General features: G+C 39.0%; 3 protein-coding genes and 1 long non-coding RNA gene across 6 annotated transcripts; 1 reads left to right on the plus strand and 3 right to left on the minus strand.

The window, feature by feature from the left end:
* Positions 1-639: 639 nt before the first annotated feature.
* Positions 640-3,997, minus strand: mrpl4 (mitochondrial ribosomal protein L4). The gene is made up of 9 exons (XM_052610079.1): positions 3,807-3,997; positions 3,599-3,680; positions 3,187-3,355; positions 3,045-3,096; positions 1,872-1,989; positions 1,673-1,779; positions 1,152-1,261; positions 965-1,038; positions 640-833 (listed from the first exon to the last, which is right to left on the minus strand). Exons 1-9 carry the CDS (start codon positions 3,852-3,854, stop codon positions 688-690), a joined length of 906 nt encoding a protein of 301 aa, XP_052466039.1. The 5' UTR covers positions 3,855-3,997; the 3' UTR covers positions 640-687.
* Positions 3,998-4,756: 759 nt separating this feature from the next.
* Positions 4,757-7,915, minus strand: ca11h6orf120 (chromosome A11 C6orf120 homolog). 2 transcript variants are annotated; one of them, XM_052610080.1, is made up of 3 exons: positions 7,759-7,902; positions 6,854-6,948; positions 4,757-5,866 (listed from the first exon to the last, which is right to left on the minus strand). In XM_052610080.1, the coding sequence occupies exon 3, from the start codon at positions 5,831-5,833 to the stop codon at positions 5,267-5,269; it is 567 nt and encodes a 188-aa protein (XP_052466040.1). In that variant the 5' UTR covers positions 5,834-5,866; positions 6,854-6,948; positions 7,759-7,902; the 3' UTR covers positions 4,757-5,266. The 2 variants fall into 2 exon arrangements, with proteins under 2 accessions (XP_052466040.1, XP_052466041.1); XM_052610081.1 differs by lacking the exon at positions 6,854-6,948 and having other exon boundaries at positions 7,759-7,915.
* Positions 7,916-12,626: 4,711 nt separating this feature from the next.
* LOC128022473 (keratin, type I cytoskeletal 13-like) lies at positions 12,627-20,659 on the minus strand. Its single transcript, XM_052610101.1, has 9 exons — positions 20,070-20,659; positions 19,799-19,881; positions 19,309-19,465; positions 19,048-19,209; positions 18,773-18,898; positions 18,430-18,650; positions 18,295-18,308; positions 18,137-18,193; positions 12,627-12,823 (listed from the first exon to the last, which is right to left on the minus strand). Exons 1-9 carry the CDS (start codon positions 20,577-20,579, stop codon positions 12,642-12,644), a joined length of 1,512 nt encoding a protein of 503 aa, XP_052466061.1. The 5' UTR covers positions 20,580-20,659; the 3' UTR covers positions 12,627-12,641.
* On the plus strand, positions 13,806-23,579 carry LOC128022483 (uncharacterized). 2 transcript variants are annotated; one of them, XR_008185931.1, is made up of 2 exons: positions 13,806-13,907; positions 23,387-23,579. It is a non-coding gene; the product is annotated as an uncharacterized LOC128022483 (long non-coding RNA). The 2 variants fall into 2 exon arrangements; XR_008185930.1 differs by lacking the exon at positions 13,806-13,907 and adding an exon at positions 21,497-21,598.
* The last annotated feature ends 3,110 nt before the right edge of the window (positions 23,580-26,689 follow it).

A 26,689-nucleotide genomic window follows, 5' to 3' on the forward strand; every position in this document is an offset into this window, starting at 1 on the left:
CGACCTCGTCCCAAGTCATGTAAGTCCACTTTTCATGTCTAGTTTCAGTTTCTTTGACTCGTGGTTGTCAGTTTGCATTACACTCGGATTCTCTTCACAGTTATACGGCCAGTTTTTAATCATCCTCACATGAGGAACTTGAAGAAAACTGATCCAGTGGCAAAGTAAGGCATACTTTTATATTAATATACAATCTTTATAAACTAAATAAACGATTCAAGACTGATCATGATGTGTTTGGATCCTCTATCAGGTTTTTCCAGTATAAGCAGGACTGGGAGATGTTAAAACCCGGGTCATTAGGGTATCATTAATCATGTATTTCTTTTTTAGTAGCTGCATATATATACACAATATAGTTTGATTTCTTTTATTAAAAATATATATTCTTTTGTTTTTTGTCCTCAGGAACAACTTACGTATCAGCCTCCACCAGTAAGTTACATATACTTTTTTTACTTCTGAGACCTCAGAAGACTACCCCAACACTTATGTGGTTCCAACAGAGAAGAAGCGTTCTGCTCTAAGATGGGAGATCTATGCCTTATCTTTCATATATGTCTAATAACATTATTTATTCATTAAAATGCTTTTTTTTTTTTTACTTCATTGTACATGTGAAATGAGACCTCAAGATCATTGTTTTTATGAAATAAACCTTTTAATACTTTGAAGTCTGTGCTGTGTTCATGGCAGGTCGCTGTATGGGAGTTTGAAGGGATACAGGGGAGTGTAACGCACATCGTGCCAAAGAAGCTTCTTTTCAAGAAATTTGACAGCCTCCAGAGTGAGAACCAGACTCTCGTGTTTCAGCATGCTGTGGACATTTAGACCTGTAAACACCAAACAACAAAGTTTACCTTCGCAACTCGTCAGTATTAAGATCATGAAAGAGCTCTGATGCAATGGTTTCATTCCTCTATATTTGATTAAGTGCACTTTCAAATCTTTCGGTGATGTTTACCTATGGCTGGAATGATATTCACTGTTTTCAGATCTTCAGTCGCCTTAAGAATGTTCTGAGGGAATTCATCACCTCTGAAATTCATGCATGCATGCATGCAAAAAAAAAAAAAAAAAGATTTCACTATAGGACACAAATATGTATATCAGGTTGGCAAAGACATATGCGTCCTCATCTGCATGCTTACACATCAACGATGAGGACTGAATCCCCCCACTGTCTGTGTTTGACCAGCTCCAGGAGGTAGTGGGGGTCTGGAGTGGGAATCTCCAGTGAGTCCACAATATGAAGGTAATCCTGGAGAAATAAAGACGTTCACTTTTCACATTTCAACTAACTTTTATGAAGAAAACCATTTTGCCGCTAGTACTGATATAAGTGTATCAGTGTTGTTATTGTTAACTAAAACTATTAAAACAATTTCCATTAATTGGAATAAAGCTGAAAAAAATATATAAATCTTAAGATGAAAAATTTCTAATTATAAGTCCTAAAATTACTAGAGCTAAAACTTAAATAAAAATAAGGCTAAACAATAACAGAAAAACTACAACAAAAATATGCATAACAAGCACATCACTAAAATTAAAAACCAAAAGCATAAAACAAGTATTAAAATATTAAGAAATATTTTATTAGTACATTATACTATTCATACTGCAGCACATTCCAAACCAAGTAAAACTTTAAGAGTGTGCTTCCTCTCACCTGAGCCAGTTTGGCAGTTAAGGCGATTTTCAGTCCTTGCACCCTCACCTTCATGGGCAACATGTAATAATAACTGGTCGGTCCCCGTGGGCCATGAGCTACTCCTCCTGAACGAGAAAGAGGAGCATTTGTTTAGTACTTCAGTGAGTGCAGTGATAGTTTCATACATCTGTGTTTTTAAGATGAAGCTCAAATCAACCTCCTCTCCACAGCGGAGAACGAATGCTTCCATGCCGTGCTCGGCCGCTTCCTTTCTGCTTCCATGGTTTCCTGCCTCCACCGCTGACTTCAGCTCTTGATTTGACTTTTGCATGGCTCTACCATAGTCAAATAATGAATGACTGTCATATGTTATGATAAACTTAAAAATAGATTTATAGAATATGACTGGGACAGTATCATTTCACTCAACAATAAAAATGAGCAGAAAATGTACTCATCCTCAGGTTATCCAAGATGTAGAAGAGATTGTTCATCGGAACAGATTTGGGGAAATATAGCTTTACATCACTTGCTTACAAATGAATCATCTGCAGTGAATGGGCTGCATGTTTGTATAAAACAAATCCATCATTAAAGTGTTTTAACTTTAGACCAGCACTCTTGCCAAAACCCAGAATTCAAAATAACATTTTCCAGTGAAAAAGGTAATCCCTGGTTGTCCTCTCACATTAAAATGCATCAACATATTTGTTTAGAATGTTTTTTTTTTTCAATGCTTTATCTGGAAACAGCAATTTTATGGATAGAGGACTTGTATTTTAGCCAGAAGCAGTGGTTTAAATTTTAAACTGTCTCAGCGGCAGGGTTGCCAGGTCTTCACAACAAAACCCACCAAATTGCTACTCAAAACTAGCCAAATCGTGTTTCGAGGGTGTTCCAAGGGATTTTTAAAAAAAACCCACTTTATTTAGTGAGGTTCCCCTGGTAAAATTAGCATTTATACCATGTTATTAGGGTCACTACAATCAATGTACATGAAAAACAACCCGCTGCAACAGCGTTAAAGTAGCATGAAAAATGCGCCATTGGCAACACTGTTCAATGGATTGGTTTCATATAAACACAAAGCTTTTCTCTTCACAAGATGTTAACTGATGAACTGAAGTCGTGTGGATCACTTGTGGATTATTCTGATGTTTTTATCAGCTGTTTGGACTCATTCTGACGGCACCCATTCAATGAGGATCCACTGATGAGCAAGTGATGTCATGCTAACCTCCTCCAATTCTGTTCCAATGAAGAAACAAACTCATCTACATCTTGGCTAACCGGAGGATTTTCATTTTGGGGTGAAACTATGCCTCTAATGCGCATTACAAGAGCAAAGTTAACACCAGAAAGCATAAATGTACACCACGTAGTAACTTACTATTCGTTTGAAATTACGTTGCCAGACCTCCACATCGTGAAGAATGTCCAGCCTATGAACAGAAACGAGAACAACCATATATTCATTAGTTTGAAACTTAACTCCAGCCTAAAAATACTTCACAGAATAAAATGACAGGTACCTGACAGGAACGGAGAAGACATCAGGGTGCAGGTCAACCACACCGAGAGGGTCACAGTCACAGCTTCCCAGAGACTCCAGCCAGGTGTGGACAGGTGCCAGGTGAGCTGGGAGAGCAGCCTCACATCTGTGCACCACTGGAAGATCAGAGCCCACCGGAGAGGCCCTCTCTACAGAAAGAGTCACACATCTTCAGTTCACTGCTGTGCTGGAGATCATTTGACTATATTAACAATATTATCAATTGATAGAGGCTCTCCGTCTGTCATTTGTTTGAAGAGATGTATAGATCACAACAGAAAGTTCACAGTTTTATTCTGGCAGCAGTTTTATAACTACAGTAGGTTGGAGACAGAGTAATAATGGGGAGTAATGCATTATATTTACTTATTAAATAAGAAAGCTTTGCTTACTTTGTCGCCCGACTCCAATGAGATTAGATGGAAGTCGCAAATTAGATGGAAGTACGTTTTCTCCGGAGACAGATGAGATGAACTGGTTTGAGAAAAAACATGTGTTGACTCCTCGATGTTGCTCAAGAATGACCATCACTATCATATTCACACGCATCTATATTGCATGGTTATTGCCCGCAATACAGACATCAATGCGCATACTTACCCTTTTAACAGCCGTTCTTCCACACAACGCTAACGTAGCACGAAACATGATGCGGGCTAATTAAAATAAGCAGGAGCCCCGCTGTTATAATTTCAGCGTCTTACATTAATATTGGGTTTCCCTGTCAGAAGGTCGTGATGGTGTGCTCTCTCTGTGCGCGCGCTTCCGTCGCTCACATATGACGTGGGCTGTGTTTTCTTCTTCTTCTTCTTGGCGTTTAATGGCGGATGGCTTACAACTTTTAGGTGCATTGAGCTGTGTTTTGCCCATAGACTGTAGGTTTTGTCTTCTGAATTATTTATAATAAATAGAAATCGGGGTGTGCACGCTTTTTCTTTTATACTTTATTTGTGCATTCTTATTATGACTGATAACTGGCCCTTTACTATGATGTGTGGTGTTTTAATAGCACTGGGTGTGGATCCTAATGAGGACTAGAGCACGACACAGAATCAACGTGAAATCACACGCTGTTCTTATATGTGTGAAAATACATAAAGATTGATAATTAAAAAAAAAACCTAATGTACATTCGATGAAATTAAAGAATAAATAGAGATCCTCTTTAAAGTGCAAACAGGCACCACGATTAAAAATAAATAAAATTATTCACAACGTTTGCATTCTTTTTAATTTATATTACTCTTGTTTTTATTATCATTACATTTTTTTTTGTATTTACATATATAGAGCAAGGTGCATTATTGTAAATGTAATATCCATCCCACAAGTTCTAAAATTGACACTCATTAAATTGTTAGACAAAAGAAAAAAAAAATAGAAGCTAATATTATACATATTAATACAGCTGTATCTAGTTAAGTATTTATAAAATATCATAGTATATTAACACAGTAACTAAACACAGCAACATCAAAGCACTTAACAATTTGTTATTTGCACACACACAAAAAAAACCCTGAACACAAAGTGAAGCTGGACACAACAAGTTTCAAAAATAAGTCGTTTTATTTGTATCTTACAACTACAGGTGCATAAAAGTCTTTACGGCTTATTAGTCAACAGACTCTTGTCTTCACAATAGGCACAACAGTATGACCTTCGTAACAAGGTGATTTGTGTGATTGCATAGTGCAGTTTAAAACTTCAAATTCACATCCCCAGGTCAGTAAAAGACAGACAAATGCACCACACAACAGATTGTTTTTAACTCCATCAATAAAATATAAGAGAATTCGTGTTTGACATTTCAATCGTGTTGATATGCCATCTAATTTGACAAACAAATTCAGAATTTGCGTATTAAAACGTCAGAAGAAATTTACATATTCTCTATAGAGTGTTGATGGTGCAACTCAAGATTTTAACAAAACCCCAGGCAAAACATTTCTGGCTCTTTGCCAAAACTGGAAGAAAAAAAAAACTTCTGATTTGATCTAAATAAGAAAAAAAATTATAATTGTGGCAAATGTGTTATGTTGGCAGCTGGGACATCAAAATCAAAACAAAATTTCAAGTATGATCTTAAGAATCCCAATCAGTATAGTCCACAGGATTGATTCCTCTTCTTCCGTCCCGTCCGTGGGGCCCTGAGAGTGTTGAGACTGTCCAGGAGTCTCATCTGAGGAATATGAGTTTTTCTCCACTTCCTCTTCTGTGAGTGCCGTCTGGTCGTAAAACACCCTCATCTCAAACTCACTCTCCATGTAGGATGGATGTCCGTAGATCCCAATCCCAACAGGCCTAACAAAATCCCCTGGGACGACCACCACGTCCTGGCCACAGGTAGTAGACTGAAGCTTGTAGGTATCAAAGTTTGGCCTCAGCGTCTTGTCAGAGACGTAGAGATCTGCGTCTCCCTTAAGGCTCTGCATGTACAGGATAATACGTCCTTCGTGGTTGAGACGCAGGTAGCTGTAGTTTCCTGCCCCAATGTGGCCTTGCACGACATGGAGCAGGACCCATTCATCTGGCACAGCAGCATCCTCTGAAAGCTGCAGAGAGCCCAGGGCCCGGGACAGGGCCACCAACACCAACAGACCACCCCAACACAGCACCATGGTCATAGCTGCCAAACCCCAGCTACACCTGTAACCTCCCTGCAATCACAAAAAGAGATTCTTTCAATGTCGTCACGACCATAAGATTCCAAAGAAAATGGATTTGGATTGGACCAACTCTTGGAACTGGGTTGAAAAAAAGATGCTGAAAAACTAATTAAACCTTCACTATTGTATAATGTTGGTCAAAACATTTCAGAAGTGTTGAGATACGTTAGATCCCAAAAAAACTGAAATATCCAGATTGCATCAGAAGGGTGGGATCATGGATGGAATAAAATGTAACAAAACTTTAAATTGGTTCATGGACATTAGTATTAGCTACAGGGGTTGTATACTCATATTTATATTTTACACTTGATTTATGTATTTTTTTATGTTGTGTTCCAGTTTTTTTGACCCGGAGAGGATCCCACCCCAAAAATGGTAATGTTATCACACTGGATTAAAACCTACTAACTTTACTCACACAGTGTATAACAACTTCCCAGAAAGAAAAAATAAATAAATATTAATTTTTTGGAACAGATTGATCGTAGGTCTTATTGTTTATGCAGTAATGAGTTTATGAACCTTAATTTTTGAGAGAACAACAAAATCATCCACAAATAATGTTTTTTTTTTTCTTCACTCAAAAACTGAGATGCAAAAGCTGAAATCAATGAGGCCAGTTCTAACAACAAATACAAAACCTGCGCTAATTGAATGAAAAGAAGTTGACAAAAAGATTGAACCCGTTTGGTGACATACAGCATAATGAGATGTTTACATGGTAAATGATTTTCAGCCCAGCATAAGGGTTCACAGTTTACAGTTCTAAGAAGCCTAGCTTTCTTTAAAAGAAACTGAAAAACACAGTGACCCTGGGTTTATTATTCTACCGCTTGTTGTTTATATACACATCTACATCTAAATTTAGAGCACTGGTAACGTGGATAAGGTATTTTCTGGATAAGGTATTTTCTTAAAAAAAAAAATAATAATAATAATAATAAAAAAGCAGGAAAATAAAATAAATTTAATTACCTGTTCCTGAACAGCAAAACATTTAATTTCCAAAACCAGATTACTCGTATTCAGATCTTTCAACAACTGGGACCTGGACCTGATACGAGACTACACTGAAAAAAATGAAAATAATAATAATAATAAAAAAAAAAAATTATACTTCAAAATGTCATTTTTTTTTATTTAATGTGTTACTTAATGTTTCTTTGTATTAAAATGTTTGTATCTATAGCAATTCCTGAGTCATATTTGTTTCTACAGCTTTTTTTCTCCAGTACTTGTAGAGCTGTGTTTTCTGTGACTTTATGGTCAGGCATTCTGAATCTAGACCCCGCATAGCAATGGAACGAGGGCATTTGACACAAGTCACATATCTGGACGGACAGCAGACTGTTAAAAATATCTCTGACGCTATTTTCAAGCAGCCACACACACACACATACACGCACACGGAGAGAGAGAGCCAAAGGCAAAAAAAACGGTTCTTTAGATACTTTAAGCGAACAGAGCATAAAGACTTCTTCGCAGGGCGCATGGACAGTCCTTAAGTGGATCGTCCCAAGAAAATAAAGCTTTTGTTGCATAAGCAAACAGTCGGAAGTGAAAGCATAAGTTTAAATATGACGTGACTTTGAATAGAACAGCGCTGTTAAAAACAGACTTAACGTTAGCAGCTAGCTGAATCATTTCTGAAATATAGGACACCTTACAAAATTATTCACTCAGCGCGATGTACTATAACACACTCAGTTCCTAAATTAAAATCATATTTAATTTCTGAAGCTGGCACAAAACAAGGTGCGCTGTTTGGCTAGCTAGCTGGCTAACAGACCAGTCGTTTTTATGACACTGAAACAAAATAACTATTCGTAATTAACGCAAGTCCTCTGATATGTTGACAGATATGAATTGTTTTGAGTTACCGGTGCATTGTCAAAAATACTCCATGGGAAAGGAGAGTTGGCGTCGTTATGTTTTGAATTAGCTGTTACAGGTGTTGAGTTGACTACTCGACGCTCAGGGCCTGATGGCACTATGACGCGCACGTGCGCCCTCTGTCGGTCAGGAGGATAGCAGCGGACAGAGCACGTCACAGCATACGGTCCTGAAATTATGATGTCTCAGAGAAATTAAAAAAAAAAAAAAAAAACTAAATTACTGTAATAATCTAATTTTTTATTTTCTATATTGTATTATTTTGTTTATTACTTAACATTTTGATCTATTTTTATGACCCTGGATCTTGGGCTTTGTTGTTTAGTTTTATTCATAATTTGCTCCTTTGCTATGTTTTTTTTTTGTCTCTTTCTTGTTGTTTTGTTGGATTTTCCTTTCCTTTCATTTCCTTTTCTCTCTCTCTCTCTCTCTCTCTCATCTCATCATCTTCACACACACACACACACACACACACACACACACACACACAAAGGAATACTTCAGTGTTATTTGCATGTTAGTTAAATAAGAGTTTTATTCTTTCGAAAGAGTTTACTCTTAAATAACTTTCAGAACAACTAACACTTAATATACCCTTCATAACAATAACTGTTCTGACGAAAAATATAATACAAAATGTTAGTTTAATTAAAAAACAAATCATTATTAATCTAGTATTGATCTCAGTATCCCTGCTGTCCCTCCCACCCTAGTGCACAATACTGTCAAAGGGTTGTCACTTGTCATGATGATTTTTATTTATCTTACAAGCATATGGCTGTTTTCAGTGCATAAACAACCTCAGAACTTGGATCTTAATATCTGCTGCTTGTCATCCTCCTTATAGTCACATGCTGAAGATGTTTCATAATCTGGAAGAAAAGTACCTAAAGATTATATTTCGAGCGTTCACTTGAAAAATATTAACAGTAATATAATATTTATGATCACTTCACTATTCTTTCAAAAACTGAAGTATTTCTCTAACCAGCAGATGGCAGAATTCTACACCTAAACCAATATCCAGAAACGGCTTAAATTAAAGATAATTAAAGTTAATAAATTAAGTTAAAGTAAATTATCAAGATAATAATTTAAGTGATTTTCCATTTAAAAAATAAATACACATTTAAGCTATTGGTGTAGTTGAGGAATTTTGTGGTAAACAGGTACAAAAGTACTTCATATATCTCCCAAAACACAGCATTTATAATGAATAAACGGATATATTATTTGTATGATTTAAATTTTTTATATTTTTTTACAATTACTCTTTCAATTTTTAAAGACCCTTAGAGTAAACAGGAAACGAGGACCTTGTGAGGGTTAATAATGAAAATAAAAAAGTATTAAAATAAAAGAGAACAGCTCCAAATGAAAGTTCTGGGTGAAGCAGCTATTAGGTGTGGTGAGGCTACTTTGTGATTTTGAGTTAATAATATTTTCAAATTTGAAAAGGATACAGATGGGAGCTTTGTAAAGTAATACTTGTGAAAATACGGCAAGCATATTTAAAAACTAGTTCACTCTGCTCCATAGCTAATGTCAGTCTATTGTTCTGCTGTGCTGTACTCCAGGTGTCAGTGATCTCTAGATTGAGGATCAGCGCTGATGCTGCAGCTCTCGTCGGGTGCAGTGGCGCGCGCCTGTAATCCAAGCTGCTGGGAGACTGAGGCTGGTGGATCGCTTGAGTTCAGGGGTTCTGGGCTGCAGTGGACTATGTTGATCAGGTGTCCACACTAAGTTCGGTATCGATATGGTGCTCCTGGGGGAGCTCGGGACCACCAGGTCGTCTAAGGAGGGGTGAACCGGCCCAGGTCGGAGACGGAGCAGGTCAAAGCCCCCGTGTCGATCAGTAGTGGGATCGCGCCTGTGAATAGACACTGCAGCGCAGCCTGAGCGATACAGCGAGACCCAGACTTTTGTTTTTGTACTTACAGGTGGATCAGTTAAGATTATTTAAAGAATTAAGAATTCTGAGAAATTGACATTGTCTCACTTTCAAATGTGTAACCTTTTTTTAAACTGATATTTTTCAGCAGCTGCATTTGCTTCTGTATGTCTTGTCAAATGACTGGTCCTATATCGCCTCTCTCTGAAAGATATGTGACATTTCTGTTCATATTCAACATCTGCATTCCATCACCAGCCGGTGACGCTGTTTTACACGTTAAATCATAGATGTTTTACTGACTTTTTCTCAGTTGCTTTACAGTAGTGCATTTCTTGAATCATTCTCAGTATCTGTAAACCAGTATGTGCATTTATCAAAACAATTCGTACAAACAGCACCACACAATGGAGCACATGCAAAAGCCTGTAACTTGCTCAAAATATTGATTTTATGATGTGCACAAGTGACTAAATGACTGACTAAAAGAAAAACTATAACATTTTAAATATCTCTTGACTGGACAGGCCCACTGTCAGCACGCTGAATTATCATTTATTATTATTCAGTCATGTGTAGGATTTTGATTCACTGACTTTTTAAAAACTGCTTACACATTACAGAAATAGGAAAGAAAGATTGGACTAATACAATTGGATTTAGTTTTTATACAAGCCAAGAATCAGGCAGTGTTACTTGTTTAGGTACAGTCCCAAAAATGCCCTGTCACAGCCAGCTTTGTGGAAGAGCTCCATGTGATGGCCATCGTGGTCCCAGAAGATCCTCTCATGGTCCAGAGGTTCCTGTCACTGTCGCTCCGTGCCTCAGAGAAACATCCTGCGAAGCTCCCAAACCCTGGTAGCATCTGCCGCTTTGGCTTTAGGCAGCAGAATATGTATTTGGCAATATTACTTGCATGTTTGTTGATCACATACATCATGGAGCAAACTGGACAATGTACAAACTGTTGTGATTTCCAGCTTACTGAACAAGAAAAAAGTGGTGTTTAATTCATCAGTTTTTGATTTTCTTGTGAAAAGTGAGCATTGTGTAGTGGAATAGAGGCAGATCTGAATGATGGGCTTGACTGCAGCGCTGCCTCACATAACAGCAGAGAAAAGTGAGCATATCCCAGGAAGAATAAGTAATGATTAAAGATTTCAAATTCAAAAAAAAATTTAAAAAATATTCTCAATAAGACCAGTAACATGGATTAAGAAAATACACAGGGTCAAGTCCCTGAGCTTCCAGTTTAAAGAGAGTTTTCTGTCACAGCTGCTTCATAATTTCCTGATGTTGTATCACCAGAACATGCATTAGTTTCAGTCACAGGTGCTCCAGAGGTTCCTGTCAGGACTGCAGCCAGTGCCACACCTGACACTTCAGTCCCTTAATTCTTTTAATTCTTCCAGGAATATAAACAGCAAAGTTTGCCACAATAAAATTAATGAGCTGTGTGTACATGTGATAAACATACATGCAAATTATAAATAAAACACGTAATAGACAAGCTAAAAATCCAAAATTATAGTAAATGATTCATGTATTAACCGGTATGTTAATTTAGATTAAATAAAAGTCTGATGTATTAAAATGAATAAAAAAAATCTGCAACATAATATTTTGAATTAAACTTATGTTCAGATGTTTGGAAAACTTTTTGTGATGATCTGTTTGGAGATTAAAGCTTTGGAAATGTACTACACAAAAATACCAAAGATATTTATTCAAAACTCTGCTCCACAGCTAATGTCAGTGTAGTGTTCTGCTGTGCTGTACTCCAGGTGTCAGTGATCTCTAGATTGAGGATCAGCGCTGATGCTGCAGCTCTCGTCGGGTGCAGTGGCGCGCGCCTGTAATCCAAGCTGCTGGGAGACTGAGGCTGGCGGATCGCTTGAGTTCAGGGGTTCTGGGCTGCAGTGGACTATGTTGACCAGGTGTCCACACTAAGTTCGGTATCGATATGGTGCTCCTGGGGGAGCTCGGGACCACCAGGTCGTCTAAGGAGGGGTGAACCGGCCCAGGTCGGAGACGGAGCAGGTCAAAGCCCCCGTGTCGATCAGTAGTGGGATCGCGCCTGTGAATAGACACTGCAGTGCAGCCTGAGCGATACAGCGAAACTCAGTCTTTTTTTAGGACACTGTTTATAAAGAGATGAAAACATTTTACAGTCAAATTCATTTTAACTTGGCAAAAACATAATATTCTAATATTGTATCCATCTGGAAAAGATGTGAAATGTCGAGAAGTCTGTCCGAGATATATAATAGCAATTATATATCATTATTGTCATTGTCGTTTTTAAATGCTGACACTCTAGTGAGTTCTACTGTCCATTTCTGATAGGAAGGGGCATCCTCTGATTTCCAACTCCTGAGAATTATTTTTCTGGCAAACAGCAAACTGGTTTGGACCCAGGATTTTGTGTTTGTGTCTCTTATGTTGTTGTCTGTCCACCTAATATAAACAATCTAGAACAGGGGTAGGCAAGTTCGGTCCTAGAGAGCCGCAGTCATGCAGAGTTCAGCTTCAACCCTAATCAAACACACCTGAACAAGCTCATCAACGTTATGTTGTGTGTGGGTGATCTGAAGTTATGTTACTGTTATTTCATGAGAAATGAATTATTTGAACCAATGCTTCTGCAAATGCAAGGCTTCTTTAAAGCTATGAACTCAACATGCAACATTTTGAACACAAGACAGTCTGTTACAAATATTTTTTTTGTGTTTAGAGTTTTGAGAAATTACATCAGGGATCTGAAATTGGTGACAAAATTATTGTCAAATACTGCGTTAACCAAAAAAAAAAAAAAAGGAAATTCACTTTTATTTTCAGAGACAGGTTTTTCTCCCATACAAAAACACAAAGGTGAGATTCTTTTGTTGGTCCTTGTCCCAATCTGTGTATTAACACTCTTTTAATATGAAATGTCTGTATGTGTTTGAATACTGTCTCACTAAACGACATGCTGTGCCTTTAGTAAGTACGGTGTGAAGTGGAGGTGGTTTGCTTTATTTGGATTGTTGGTCCTCCAGTTTTGATAATCTTGGTACCACCAGAGGACTGAGATACACCAGATGTGATAATGTGGGACCCACCAGAGGACTGAGATCCACCAGATGTGATAATTTGGGACCCACCGGAGGACTGAGATCCTCCTGAGACAGTGATAAAACCACCTGAAGGACAAGAGAGAAAGAGTCATCAATGTCTTGTCACGTACGGGAACACAGGAGACAGAAGATCCAAGTGCAGTGTGGTTTTATTAAGGGTAATCCAAATCAAGGTCAAACCAACCAAGGTCGTAACCAACAAGATCCAAACAGAAACAAACAAACAAACAAACAGGAACAAGAACTGGAACTCAAGGACTAGGAAACGCGAGGAAACCAGGTGACGGAAAGTAAGGACTCCATCCAGACAATGGGAAACAGACCGGATAATATAGGTCAGGGTAATGACTATCAAGTGAAGACGCCTGAGTGCAATTAACAGGAGTGCAATTACTGTGATGAAGGGACAAGGCTTGTGGGAATAGTAGTGCCTGCGGTGAGGTGCCTATGGAGAAGTGAGACCACTAGTGGACACATACACTGACAATTCTACCACTTTATTTTATTTTATTTTATTTACATGTGTGCAATATTTTAATATTTATTTAGTATGTAGTAAAAAACATGAAGAAAAAGTAAAGCTTTCTACACTGAAAAAAATAAATAAATCATTCATCCAGTTAAAAAAAAATGGTAGGGTAATAATTTACATGTATATTTTTGGTAATTTACATAACTTGTCCTGAGGGGTTAAAGTTAAATATATATATCATTACCATATATATTTTTTTAAATGGATGAATTAAACAATCTTTTCATTAAAACTAAAAATGAAACCTTCTTTGCTTTAAACCTATATATGTGTGCAATTTTGTAATAGATCATGCATTAAATGTTAAAACTAAATTATGTATTTGTATTGTATTTTGAGGAGCAAAGCAACTATTTTTTTAAGCTTCCTTCATAATATGGTTCTCGATTCTACATTTATATTTGAGAGAGACAGAGATGCTTGTTCTGCTGTGCTGTACTCGAGATGTCAGTGATCTCTAGATTGAGTATCAGCGCTGATGCTGCAGCTCTCGTCGGGTGCAGTGGCGCGCGCCTGTAATCCAAGCTGCTGGGAGACTGAGGCTGGCGGATCGCTTGAGTTCAGGGGTTCTGGGCTGTAGTGGACTATGTCGATCAGGTGTCCACACTAAATTCGGTATTGATATGGTGCTCCTGGGGGAGCTCGGGACCACCAGGTCGTCTAAGGAGGGGTGAACCGGCCCAGGTCGGAGACGGAGCAGGTCAAAGCCCCCGTGTCGATCAGTAGTGGGATCGCGCCTGTGAATAGACACTGCAGTGCAGCCTGAGCGATACAGCGAGACTCAGACTTTTTTAGGACACTGTTTATAATAGACAAACTCAGAGATTAAAACATTTTACAGTCAAACTCATTTTAACTTGGCAAAAACATGGCACATGTAACACTTCTAATAATGTATCCACCTGGAAAAGATGTGACATGTCGAGAAGTCTGTCAAAGATATATAATAGCAATTCTATATCATTATTGTCATTGTCATTAAATGCAGACACTCTAGTGAGTTCTACTGTCCATTTCTGATAGGAAGGGGCATCCTCTGATTTCCAACTCCTGAGAATTATTTGTCTGGCAATCAGGGATGGACTAGGACAAAAAAAAAAAAAAACGGCCCTGGACTTTGACTAGGCCCGGCCCAAAGCAATCGGCGCACGTAAAATCGACAACAACAACAGTAATGCCAGACATGAGTGTCAAAAGACTTTAATTGTGGCTCATGATACTATACCATCCAAATTATAGCAATAGCACTGATGTTGACTAGATGTTGAGCTGGAGTGGGTGTCTTTCTCTGCTCTTGGTCTAAGCTCAACCTGAATAAACAAATGATGGAATAAAAAATAAAAAATCCAGTTTTATTCCAAGATAGCATGGAATAGATTATATAATATGCTTTTATAACAGCATATTATACAATCTATTCCATGCTGTCTTAAAATGAATTTATTACTTAATAATCTTAATTTATGCAATAATTCATCTTACTGCACAGATAATAATAGCACATCTACATGAAAATACATCATTACAAATGTAACTTCTGTATTCAAAATCATCAAAGTTTGTAAGTATTAGCTGCAATGTTACCAACATTTTTAATAGTAAAAGCAAAACATATTTCTTAATGTTAGCTACTGCATGTTACATTTCACAGCTAAAATGTTGAAGTTTAGCTGTTTTAACTACTGTAATTATAAAAAATGTAGCAACCTGAATATCACTTCCTAACATCATCCCTAGCAAGTAACTCTCTTTCTCCTCTCATGTTCCATACTTGGATCTTTATCTGCCTGTGGAACCAGCTCATCTTTCTGTCCCTCATCATCACTGGTGGCATGTTGCTGCATAGCTCTCTGGCTCACTTCTTCACTGCTGCTAATATTTAACTGCGAGGTGCTGCTCCTGGAAATTTTTCAGTTAGTCTGGGACATTAAGCGGCTTCAAAGTGTCAATCAAAATTCCACATTTTTTTTTCTCTCGCCTTCTCAGCCCCACCCTTTCCTTTCGTTTTTTTTTTTACCTGCAGCCGCGTTATGCATATTGTTTTTTTTTTTCTATGTTTCTTCTATCTAACGTTAACGTCTTTGCTGTTCGTTTCTTCCTACTCTTCCAATTCTTCTTCTCTTTACTTGGCGGCCACGGCCAGTGCAGCTGGCATCCAACTTAAAGGTGCATTGCTGCCACCTACAGTACTGGACTGTGAAACAGATTAAGGCCGATTTATACTTCTGCATCGAGTGTATGCCGTAGTGTACGTTGTGGGCTACGCACGTAGGCGACACCGTCGTGAGCATTTATACTTTTGCGTATGTCTGTTTTGTTCTGCAGTTACACCGCCGAAACGCTAATTGACAAGAGCGGGTTCCACTGTGTTTAAATTCCTTAGTGGGGGGAAAATAACAGGTAATGACTGTGTCCAAATTCAGGGACTGCATCCTCCTTAGGATCCTTCCTACCCGGTTGAAGGAGGAGGGGTCCTCCGACGACCGCAAAACCCGGAAGTCGGTGTTTGTGAATTTAGACAGCGTACCCTTCTTTCAGTTCCCTCCCTTACCCGTTGCTCATATCCTGTCGCCTAGCAACCATGACAGCGCTAAGCAAGAAGCGGGAAAATGGACAAACAAAGAGTTATTCTCCTCATTTTAATTATTTTGGAAGAAATAAAGCAATTAAATAAATTAAATACTTACTTTGCTCGTTGTTGGAGAGTTTTTTTTATATCAGACTACAAGACAGTCATATCCAGGTAAGCCATTATAACCTATTTTTATATAAGGTTTTTTTTTTTTTTAAATGCCTAACTAGACAACCACTGAAAAATATATATATTTTTGAAAAGCCAGTTTTTAAAAAACTTACATCGAAAAGCATACTCCTCTCCCACTCCGCTACCGCTCGCTTCGTCCGCCATACGCTCTGCCGAAAATAATTATGGTATAGGTAGGACGTGAAAGGATCCATCACACCCATCCTTCGAATTCGGGGAAAAGGAGGACGTATTTGTGGGCTGCATTTGAAGGATCCTCAATTTGGACATCCTTCGCCGCGGCGCTGTGACGTAACATCCTTCAAATGAGTACTCCGAAGGATGTAGACCCTGAATTTGGACACAGCCAATGACTGCATGAGTGGCGGGTGGTGGGCCGGCCCGCCGGCCGTCCTGGAGTACCGGCCGTTCTGTGATTCTCCAGATCACACAGATGGTCAGTCCGCCTCTGCTGGCAATCAGCAAACTGATTTGGACCCAGGATTTTGTGTTTGTGTATCTTATGTTGTTGTCTGACCAACTGATATATACAGTCTAGGACAAAGTGAAATATGAAACTGTAAAACAAAGCAAATATGTTCATGAATTTTATTCCAGAACTCTTGCACTTTTGTCCAAGAGAGAATGAGCTAGATCACTATCCTCAACCTGTAAATGTCTTTTTAGAGGGTGATAGAGCTGGAAGCTGATGAAAACCATTCATATTTTTGGCGAAGCAGGCTTTCTTTAACCTGACCAAGACATGGAGGAGAGGTTGAGAGCCCAGCAGTTGAGAAGGGCCCAGAAAGATGTTCACTAGGGGCCCGACCACCCCCCACTGAATGTGATTTTGAGGAGGCCCATAGCAAAATCAGCGCAGTGGACCCAAATCTCTTAGCAACGGCACTGAGAGCAATTATGGTTTCAGGCCCATCCACAGTTCACCACCTTGTATTTACTCCATAGTCTTCTTTCCTTACTGTAACCCGACTGAAGAATTGTTCTCCACATGGAGGTGGAAGGTTCTCAATAGTCTCCCTCACAAACAAGTCACTGTTCTCCAGGCCATGGATGATGCACAGGGACATCACAGGAGACCAGTGCCAGCCCTGGATTTGTCAGGCCAGAAGATTTTTTCCAAGAGTTTAGCTAATGAAAATATTTATTGTAATGAAGATGAGAACCTGTGGCCAAATCCACAAGACAAGGTTGATGAAAACATAGAAGTGCAGCGAGAAAAACTCTAGAAGACTTTTTAATGTACTATTTTTTTTTTCTTATCTAAATATTGTAAAAATCCATGTTGTCAGTTGATTATTTCATCACTAATTTTCAGATTTTGTTCAATGATTCCAGTGTCTGTACTTTTCTTTCTCGTCTTTTACAATGATGTATGAATGTGTAGAACCACAATGAAAGCTGCATCACACATTTTGTACAACTATATTTAATGAATGTAAAACGTAAACAGTTAAATATCGGTATGTTGTGTGTGGGTGATCTAAAGTAATGTTCCTATGGTATTTCATGATAAATGAATTATTTGAACCAATGCTTCTGCAAATGCAAGGCTTCTTTAAAGATATGAACTCAACATGCAACATGAACATAGGACAGTCTGTTACAAATAATGTTTTGTGTTTAGAGTTTTGAGAAATGACTCCAAGGTTCTAAGAATTGGTGACAAAATGATTCTAAAAAACTGTAGGTGAAAAAAAAAACGTAGGAATTTTTTTTCTTGACAGCACTTTTATTTTCAAAGACAGGTTTTTCTCACATACAAAAACACAGCATTGAGTATCTTTCGATGTTCTGTTTAACAATCTGTGTATTAACACTCATTTAATATGAAATGTCTGTATGTGTTTGAATACTGTCTCACTAAACGACATGCTGTGCCTTTAGTAAGTACGATGTGAAGTGGAGGTGGTTTGCTTTATTTGGATTGTTGGTCCTCCAGTTTTGATAATCTTGGTACCACCAGAGGACTGAGATCCACCAGATGTGATAATGTGGGACCCACCAGAGGACTGAGATCCACCAGATGTGATAATGTGGGACCCACCAGAGGACTGAGATACACCAGATGTGATAATGTGGGACCCACCAGAGGATTGAGATCCACCTGAGATGAATCCACCTAAAGGACAAGAGAGAAAGAGTCATTAATATGTAATATACAACATACACTGCCTAAAATTGACAATTCTACCACAATATACAAAGGGAGATTTCAGTTACCTGGAATTTGAGTTCTGGAAGAGTAGGAGAAAGAAAAAATGAATTAGTTAAGATGTTCCTGGGCAAGATAATAAAGCATAATCCATGCTCCACTGATTTTAACTTACATTAACTTTTATAAAGGTATCAACTTACTTAATATCTTGATTTTCCAGGAGGCTCCTGTAGGTGGCGATCTCCTGCTCCAGACGAGTCTTGATGTCCAGCAACAAGGCGTATTCTCGTCCCTGTTGCTCAATGCTAGCTTTCAACTGAGCCAACTCGGCTTCCAGCATGTTGATTTGGTTCTGGTAGCCTGCTAGCATAGCACTGTACCTAGCCTCTGTGTCTGCCAGTGAGTTTTCCAGTGCTGCTTTCTGTTTGAGAACATGAGAATAACATGAGAATAAAGCATAGTTTCTCTTATGTAATGTTTTCCTTCCTTTGTTTCAGATAATGTATCTAATCTCTCTCACTCTTCATTCCCCTTGTGTCTCACCATGCTGAGCTGAGACTGTAGCTCGATCTCCAGACTCTGTAAGGTGTTTCGCAGCTCTGTGACCTGTGACTTGGACGTCTGTATGATCTCTGTGCTGTGGATCACCTCTTTGTTCAATCCTGCCGTCTAAACAAAAGATAAAAACAATAGATCACAATCCAGACACTACTTCAGGTGACATTCTGGAATATGTGGTTTATTATTCAGTGAAGTCAGGAGTCTTGCAGTATGTTTGATAGCAAAGTAGAATTCACAACCAACAGAGGATGTCTTACCTTGTTTTTAAACCAGTCTTCCTGTTCCCTGCGGTGTTTCTGAATGATGTTCTCGTAATGAGCACGAATCTCCTCCAGAACCTTGTTCAGATCTTGCTGAGGAGCAGCATCAACCTCTACGTTCACTGTGCCTGTCAGCTGTGCCCTCAGTGCAGCCAGCTCCTGTAATACCACAGAATCATGTATTATAATATTAAAATAATAGTCCAAACATTTAGGATCAGTTACACATAGATGATCTATCAGAAAACTGCTGTAAACCTCCTGGTGGTTCTTCTTCATAAATGCCAGCTCATCCTGCAGACCCTCGATCTGCATCTTCAGGTCAGTCTTTGTCAGGGCTGTGTGGTCCAGCAAGCGGCGCAGGTTAGCGATGTCAGCCTCCACAGACTGCCGCATCACCACCTCATGCTCATATCTGATTAGTGGAAAGGTGACATAGGAAATATAAACACCATTCATTGTTTAAACACAACCAATGTCTTAAAATACACACTTGCTAGTTTTTTTTTTTTTTTTTTTGCATTTTTAAAAGAAGTTTCTTATGCTCACCAAGCTTGAATGTATTTGAACAAAATAAAGCAAACCTGTTATACTGACATTTTAAAAACAGTTTTCTAGTGTAATATGTTTTAAAATGTCATTTTATTCTGCAGTATCAAAGCTGATTTGTTTTCAGTGTCACATGATCCTTCAGAAATCATTCTAATCTGCTGATTTGCTGTTGTGCTGGAACAGTTGTGTGACTTACTTCAGCCTGAAGTCATCAGCAGCCAGTTTAGAGTTGTCGATCTGCAGGAGGATGTTGGCGTTGTTGATGGTAGCATTTTTAATCTGAAATGTAGAATATATAAAACATAGGAAAATATATTAATATGGATACTTGCTTTCTATGGGCATATCATCAAACTCTGAGAAAGCAAGTGATGATTTGTGATCTCTTTTTCTGCTGCTATATGCAAAGGTATAATTGAAATAGAGCTTGCTAGTAATGTTTCATATTATTTCAGGCATCACTGTACCTTGTCCTTCAGGTCCTTGATGGTGTTCCAGTAGTTGCTGTAGTCCCTCTGTGCGATCGGCCCTTTCTTCTCATAGTACTCGCGGATCTGCCTCTCCAGGATGGCATTGGCAGCCTCCAGTGAGCGCACCTTCTCCAGGTAGGACGCCAGACGGTCGTTCAGGTTCTGCATGGTGGCCTTCTCATTCAGCTGAAAGTCGTTTACAACACAGCCTCCAGGCATTATACCTGCTACAAATCCTCCTCCATAACCTCCACCATATCCTGCACCGTATCCTCCACCATATCCTCCACCGTATCCTCCACCATATCCTGCACCGTATCCTCCACCATATCCTCCAATTCTGGACTGCAGTGAGGTGGAGGAGATGCGGGTGCCACCTCCTAGACTACCTCCATACACGCTATGGGCTTTCTGTGGAAAGACACCACCCTGACTCTTGGTGATAATGGACTTTGAGGTCACAGTCCTGGGAACTTTGGAGGATGTCGTGCGAACAGAGAGCGACATGACGGATGGATACAGAGATGAGATGAACCCAGAGAGGACACTGTAGGAAACTCTTAGAGTTGTCCAGACGAGGATGGCACCTTTGAGGCCAGCTGTGATCTCTTATAGAGATGCATCTCCAGGGCGGCTCCTGGACTTTGTGGGGGAGTGAAGGAGGAAGGGTGTGTGTGGGAGAGTGTATATGTGCCAGTCCCAGCTTTCACCACCAGCAGAGTTGAAACTTAAAGACTGGTTTTTAGGGTCCACCCTAATGAGGAAACTGCAGAGGAATGTATGTGTTAACTGTATGTACATGAGATGTACTCATCCTCAAGACTACAATGGAGGGAGTGCATTAAGACAATTAAGATTTCAACACACTGTGTGTATACAAGTTGTGTGTGTGTGTGTGTTTATGAGCATTTGGTACCACTTGAGGAAATCTCATTGACAGTTACAGGAAAAGGAGGCTGAGCTGGTCATGCAGGGTTTATAAATTTATAAACTCATCATTTTAAACCCAATTAAGAAGGATTTGGCAGACAGGTAGCTCCCTGAGGTGATGTGAGATCATCCGTGGCAGTTTCACCACCCTTTTACAGGTCACACGGACCAACTTGATTATTTAGGTGCCCAGTACTGTTTTTAATTAGATAAATTAAACGTTCTTTTCATTAAAACTAAAAAATTAAACCTTTGCTTTAAAAGCTATATATGTGTGCAATTTTGTTATAGAGCGTGCATTAAATGTCGAAACTAAATTATGTATTTGTTTTTTGAGGAGTAAAACAGCTATTTTTTTAAGCTTCTTTAATAATAAAGGTTTTCGATTCTACATTTATATTTGAGAGAGACAGAGATGCGTGTCCTGCTGTGCTGTACTCGAGGTGTCAGTGATCTCTAGATTGAGTATCAGCGCTGATGCTGCAGCTCTCGTCGGGTGCAGTGGCGCGCGCCTGTAATCCAAGCTGCTGGGAGACTGAGGCTGGCGGATCACTTGAGTTCAGGGGTTCTGGGCTGCAGTGGACTATGTTGATCAGGTGTCCACACTAAGTTCGGTATCGATATGGTGTTCCTGGGGGAGCTCGGGACCACCAGGTCGTCTAAGGAGGGGTGAACCGGCCCAGGTCGGAGACGGAGCAGGTCAAAGCCCCCGTGTCGATCAGTAGTGGGATCGCGCCTGTGAATAGACACTGCAGTGCAGCCTGAGTGATACAGCGAGACCCAGACTTTTTTTTAGGACACCGTTTATAATAGACAAACTCAGAGATGAAAACATTTTACAGTCAAACTCATTTTAACATGGCAAAACATGGCAAATGTAGCACTTCTAATAATGCATCCATCTGGAAATTATGTGTAACGTCGAGAAGTCTGTCCAAGATATATCATTGTTATCCGTTTTTGTTTTTCCTGAAGTAAATGTATTTTAGTGATTAACAATTATTGATTCTCGGGCAAATTTCAGAATAGAATAAAGAATACAACATTTTATTCCGGTAACAAACCCAACCCAAACTAATCACCAAGTAGGCTTCGGCTTTAAGGTCACCACTTGGCTATCATTAAATACAGTTAAAGCATCCATCATTATATAATCAAAATAAAATTCAATAAATAAAATACATTAAATAAAATGAATAAATAAATTCAATAAATAACACATTAGATTTGCACTGTCACAAACAGTATATTTCTCACACAGTTATTACTGTCCCTTTTACAATACAAAATGATTGTAAAAAACTGCGTGAACCAAAAAAATAAAAAATAAAAATCAAACAGGAAATTCACATTTATTTACAGAGACAGGTTTTTCTCCCATATAAAAACACAAAGGTGAGATTCTTTTGTTGGTCCTTGTCCCAATCTGTGTATTAACACTCTTTTAATATGAAATGTCTGTATGTGTTTGAATACTGTCTCACTAAACGACATGCTGTGCCTTTAGTAAGTACGGTGTGAAGTGGAGGTGGTTTGCTTTATTTGGATTGTTGGTCCACCAGTTTTGATAATCTTGGTATCACCAGAGGATTGAGATACACCAGATGTGATAATGTGGGACCCACCAGAGGACTGAGATCCACCAGATGTGATAATGTGGGACCCACCAGAGGACTGAGAGCCACCTGAGACAGTGATAAATCCACCTGAAGGACAAGAGAAAAAGAGTCATTAATGTGTAATATACAACATACACTGACAATTCTACCACTTTATTTTATTTTATTTACATGTGTGCAATATTTTAATATTTATTTAGTATAGTCAAAAACATGAAGAAAAAGTAAAGCTTTCTACACTGAATTTTTTTTTATAAATCATTCATCCAATTAAAAAAAAATGTATAGGGTAGTAATTCACATCTATATTTTTTAACTTACATAACTTACCCTGAGGGGTTAAAGTCATTAACATATATTTTTTTTAATTGGATGAATTAAACAATCTTTTCATTAAAACTAAAAATGAAACCTTTTTTTTCTTTAAACCTATATATGTGTGCAATTTTGTAATAGAGCATGCATTAAATGTCGAAACTAAATTATGTATTTGTATTGTATTTTGAGGAGTAAAACAGCTATTTTTTTATGCTTCCTTAATAATATGGTTCTCGAATCTACATTTATATTTGAGAGAGACAGAGATGCTTGCTCTGCTGTGCTGTACTCGAGGTGTCAGTGATCTCTAGATTGAGTATCAGCGCTGATGCTGCAGCTCTCGTCGGGTGCAGTGGCGCGCGCCTGTAATCCAAGCTGCTGGGAGACTGAGGCTGGTGGATCGCTTGAGTTCAGGGGTTCTGGGCTGCAGTGGACTATGTTGATCAGGTGTCCACACTAAGTTCGGTATCGATATGGTGCTCCTGGGGGAGCTCGGGACCACCAGGTCGTCTAAGGAGGGGTGAACCGGCCCAGGTCGGAGACGGAGCAGGTCAAAGCCCCCGTGTCGATCAGTAGTGGGATCGCACCTGTGAATAGACACTGCAGTGCAGCCTGAGCGATACAGCGAGACCCAGACTTTTGTGTTTGTACCTGCAGGTGGATCAGTTAAGATTATTTAAAGATTTGACATAGTCTCACTTTCAAATGTGTAACCTTTTTTAAACTAGATATTTTCAGCAGCTGCATTTGCTTCTGTATATCGTGACAAAGGACTGGTCCTATATCGCCTCTCTCTGGAAGATATGTGACATTTCTGTTCATATTCAACATCTGCATTCCATCACCAGCCGGAGGCGCTGTTTTACACGTTAAATCATAGATGTTTTACTGACTTTTTCTCAGTTGCTTTACAGTTGTGCATTTCTTGAATCATTCTCAACATCTGTAAACCAGTATGTGCATTTATCAAAACAATTCGTACAAACAGCACCACACAATGGAGCACATGCCTGTAACTTGCTCAAAATATTGATTTTATGTGCACAAGTGACTAAATGACTGACTAAAAGAAAAACCGTAACATTTTAAATATCTCTTGACTGGACAGGCCCACTGTCAGCACGCTGAATTATCATTTATTATTATTCAGTCATGTGTAGGATTTTGATTTACTGACTTTTTAAAAATTATATAGGATACTCGTTACAGAAATATGAAAGAAAGATTGGACTATTACAATTGGATTTAGTTTTTATACAAGCCAAGCATCAGGCAGTGTTACTTGTTTAGCTACAGTCCCAAAAATGCCCTGTCACACTCAGCTTTGTGGAAGAGCTCCATGTGATGGCCATCGTGGTCCCAGAAGATCCTCTCATGGTCCAGAGGTTCCTGTCACTGTCGCTCCGTGCCTCAGAGAAACATCCTGCGAAGCTCCCAAACCCTGGTAGCATCTGCCGCTTTGGCTTTAGGCAGCAGAATATGTATTTGGTAATATTACTTGCATGTTTGTTGATCACATACATCATGGAGCAAACTGGACAATGTACAAACTGTTGTGATTTCCAGCTTACTGAACAAGAAAAAAGTGGTGTTTAATTCATCGATTTTTGAACGAGCTGTGTGTACATGTGATAAATATACATGCAAATTATAAATAAAACAGGTAATAAACCAGCTAAACTAAATCCAAAATTTTAGTAAATGATTCATGTATTAACCTGTATGTTAATTTAGATTAAATAATAGTCCGAAGTATTAAAATTAATAAAAATATCAGCAACATAATATTTAGAATTAAACTTATGTTCAGATGTTTGGAAAACTATTTGTGATGATCTGTTTGGAGATTAAAGCTTTGGAAATGTACTACTACACAAAAATACCAAAGATATTTATTCAAAACTCTGCTCCACAGCTAATGTCAGTCTATTGTTCTGCTGTGCTGTACTCGAGGTGTCAGTGATCTCTAGATTGAGTATCAGCGCTGATGCTGCAGCTCTCGTCGGGTGCAGTGGTGCGCGCCTGTAATCCAAGCTGCTGGGAGACTGAGGCTGGTGGATCGCTTGAGTTCAGGGGTTCTGGGCTGCAGTGGACTATGTTGATCAGGTGTCCACACTAAGTTCGGTATCGATATGGTGCTCCTGGGGGAGCTCGGGACCACCAGGTCGTCTAAGGAGGGGTGAACCGGCCCAGGTCGGAGACGGAGCAGGTCAAAGCCCCCGTGTCGATCAGTAGTGGGATCGCGCCTGTGAATAGACACTGCAGTGCAGCCTGAGCGATAAAGCGAGACACAGACTTTTTTTAGGATGCTGTTTATAATAGACAAACTCAGAGATTAAAACATTTTACAGTCAAACTCATTTTAACTTGGCAAAAACATGGCACATGTAACACTTCTAATAATGTATCCACCTGGAAAAGATGTGACATGTCGAGAAGTCTGTCAAAGATATATAATAGCAATTCTATATCATTATTGTCATTGTCATTAAATGCAGACACTCTAGTGAGTTCTACTGTCCATTTCTGATAGGAAGGGGCATCCTCTGATTTCCAACTCCTGAGAATTATTTGTCTGGCAATCAGGGATGGACTAGGACAAAAAAAAAAAAAACGGCCCTGGACTTTGACTAGGCCCGGCCCAAAGCAATCGGCGCACGTAAAATCGACAACAACAACAGTAACGCCAGACATGAGTGTCAAAAGACTTTAATTGTGGCTCAAGATACTATACCATCCAAATTATAGCAATAGCACTGATGTTGACTAGATGTTGAGCTGGAGTGGGTGTCTTGAGGTCTAAGCTCAACCTGAATAAACAAATGATTGAATAAAAAAAAAATCCAGTTTTATTCCAAGATAGCATGGAATAGATTATATAATATGCTTTTATAACAGCTTATTATACAATCTATTCCATGCTGCCTTAAAATGAATTTATTACTTAATAATCTTAATTTATGCAATAATTCATCTTACTGCACAGATAATAATAGCACATCTAAATGAAAATACACCATTACAAATGTAACTTCTGTATCCAAAATCATCAAAGTTTGTAAGTATTAACTGCAATGTTACCAACATTTTTAAAAGTAAAAGTACAACATATTTCTTAATGTTAGCTACTGCATGTTACATTTCACAGCTAAAATGTTGAAGTTTAGCTGTTTTAACTACTGTAATTATAAAAAATGTAGCAACCTGAATATCACTTCCTAACATCATCCCTAGCAAGTAACTCTTTCTCCTCTCATGTTCCATACTTGGATTAACGTCTTTGCTGTTCGTTTCTTCCTACTCTTCCAATTCTTCTTCTCTTTACTTGGTGGCCATGGCCAGTGCAGCTGGCATCCAACTTAAAGGTGCATTGCTGCCACCTACAGTACTGGAGTGTGAAACAGATTAAGGACGATTTATACTTCTGCGTCAAATATACGCCGTGGTGTACGTTGTGGGCTACGCACGTAGGCGACACCGTCGTGAGCATTTATACTTTTGCGTATGTCTGTTTTGCTCTGCAGTTACACCGCCGAAACGCTAGTTGACACGAGCGGGTTCCACTGTGTTTAAATTCCTTAGTGGGGGGAAAAAAACAGGTAATGACTGCATGAGTGGCGGGTGGTGGGCCGGCCCGCCGGCCGTCCTGGAGTACCGGCCGTTCTGTGATTCTCCAGATCACACAGATGGTCAGTCCGCCCCTGCTGGCAATCAGCAAACTGGTTTGGACCCAGGATTTTGTGTTTGTGT

Source organism: Carassius gibelio, chromosome A11 (assembly GCF_023724105.1).
Source record: "Carassius gibelio isolate Cgi1373 ecotype wild population from Czech Republic chromosome A11, carGib1.2-hapl.c, whole genome shotgun sequence".
NCBI classification, from domain to species: domain Eukaryota; kingdom Metazoa; phylum Chordata; class Actinopteri; order Cypriniformes; family Cyprinidae; genus Carassius; species Carassius gibelio.